The sequence below is a fragment of the Sphaeroforma arctica genome (genome assembly GCF_001186125.1).
Source record: "Sphaeroforma arctica JP610 unplaced genomic scaffold supercont1.5707, whole genome shotgun sequence".
NCBI lineage: Eukaryota > Ichthyosporea > Ichthyophonida > Sphaeroforma > Sphaeroforma arctica.
This window is the reverse complement of record NW_014034851.1, coordinates 1-1875: the sequence shown is the minus strand read 5'-3', so window position 1 is coordinate 1875 and position 1875 is coordinate 1. Positions and strand designations below refer to the sequence as shown.

At 39.8% G+C, this 1875-nt stretch overlaps 1 protein-coding gene across 1 annotated transcript; it reads right to left on the bottom strand.

Annotated features, from left to right (window-relative positions):
- Positions 1 to 481: 481 nt before the first annotated feature.
- Positions 482 to 1414, bottom strand: SARC_15164 (hypothetical protein; the record flags this gene model as incomplete). The annotated part of the gene is made up of 1 exon (XM_014290709.1): positions 482 to 1414. A coding segment is annotated over one exon (633 nt), but the record flags the coding sequence as incomplete, so codon positions are not given.
- Between the last annotated feature and the right edge of the window lie 461 nt (positions 1415 to 1875).

The window sequence follows — 1875 nt, the reverse complement described above, 5'->3', positions numbered from 1 at the left end:
ATGTTGGTAGATAGATAGCAACCTATAATATTTAATAAGCATACTTTTTATAAAAGCAATTCACTATTTAGTAGTAATAAATATAATAATACAATACTAGTATATATATATATATATATATAAATATATATATATATATTGGTAGGTGGACCGGTAGGTAGCAACATTAAATAAAAAAGAAGCACACTGCGGATCATACAGATACACGTTCCTTCTATATGTACTCTACACCGAATTAGTATCCCACAATTGAGAGTGGTCCTATGTCTGAGCAATTACAAACTACACACTACTGTGCTGTCGCCGCACTAGTAACACCGTCTCCTTAAAGAAACACTTTTTAATATAAACGCCTTAGAAACGCATTGATTAAATAGAACCGCTACGCTTTTAAAAGGTAACCACAGCAACACTACAATACAAACGCGTAAAGCGTTTCACGTATATGACAAGACACCCCGGCGTGTCGAGTGACTATTCAAACCCACGCATAGCAATCAGTGCTACTGCTAGCTGTAACATAAACCTTTAGTAATAGGTTCAGTCTTACAGTTACTATAGATCTGTAACCATTACTTAGTGAAGACACAACTACATCCTACCAATAGCTAAGGATTACCTGGGCTCGGCTCCAGACCCAGTCCTCTATTTATTTATCTGGTGCCTCACAGATGTCCTTGAAAAATTAACATCTGTTCCGTGGTCTATTATTAATATCCGTTCCGCGAGTCTACTATTAAGGTCCGTTCCATGGTCTATTATCAATATCCGTTCCGAGATTCTATTTCGTATTGGCATTGAAGATAAACTCGAACGCATGCCCAATGCCCTTCTCCTCCAGCATCTTCTGCAAACTAGACAGGTCCGATATATCCTTCCGCTTATGTCCGCCATGGGCCATAACCAACTCATCAAACCCCTCAAACACCCTCTCCACGTCTCTGTCTAGTAACGTAACCTGCATCTTGCGCATACTGGGTGCCACTTGGGCGAAGGTTTCTGTACGTGTGGTATACAGGAACCGATCTATCTGTTGGCGGGTGCCCTCTACCGCAGCTACGGCTGGTTTCCCCGGCATGAGAAACCCGGTGCAGCCGATACTCGCCGCGGCCTGGCAAAACTCGGCCCGGATGGATTTGGTGTAGAAGCCAATAAAGTAGATCCACTGCCGTTCCAATTCTCCCTCGGAATCGGGGCTGGGCCGCAGCCCTAAACCTGATTCTATGGCGGTGCCTTCCCGGGGTACTGGCTGGGGCTCGAGCGCTGGCAGCTTTGAAAGGGCTTCGGTCACCCAACACACTACATCAAAGGCACACGGTATGCCCAAACCCAATTCAGAAATATATGCGTGCAGGTCTGTGCTCAGTGCAGCGAGTGCGGCTGTGGCTTGGGACGACCGTTGGATGGATGTGATCTAAGTGTAGAAGAGACAGAGAGGCAGGTGAACATAGGGTAAGGGGAAGCTGTGTATGAGCTCACAACAGGCACAGGGGTGTACATGAAAAACTAGATTAGAGATAAACTGAAAACTGAGTTAGAGATGATAAACAATGAGCCAAAACTAGGATAGAGATAATAAGATATGAGACAAAACTAGGATAGAGATAATAAAATATGGTACAACGCAGTTGATAACATACATACATACATACATATATATATATATACATATATATATATATACATATATCAATACATACATACATACATACATACATATATATATATATATATATAAACATATACATATATATATATACATATACATATATATATCAATATATGACATATATGAATATATATATATTTAGGTATATGATATATAGAATTACATATTAATAATGTAATAATAAGATAATATCATCATATAATAAT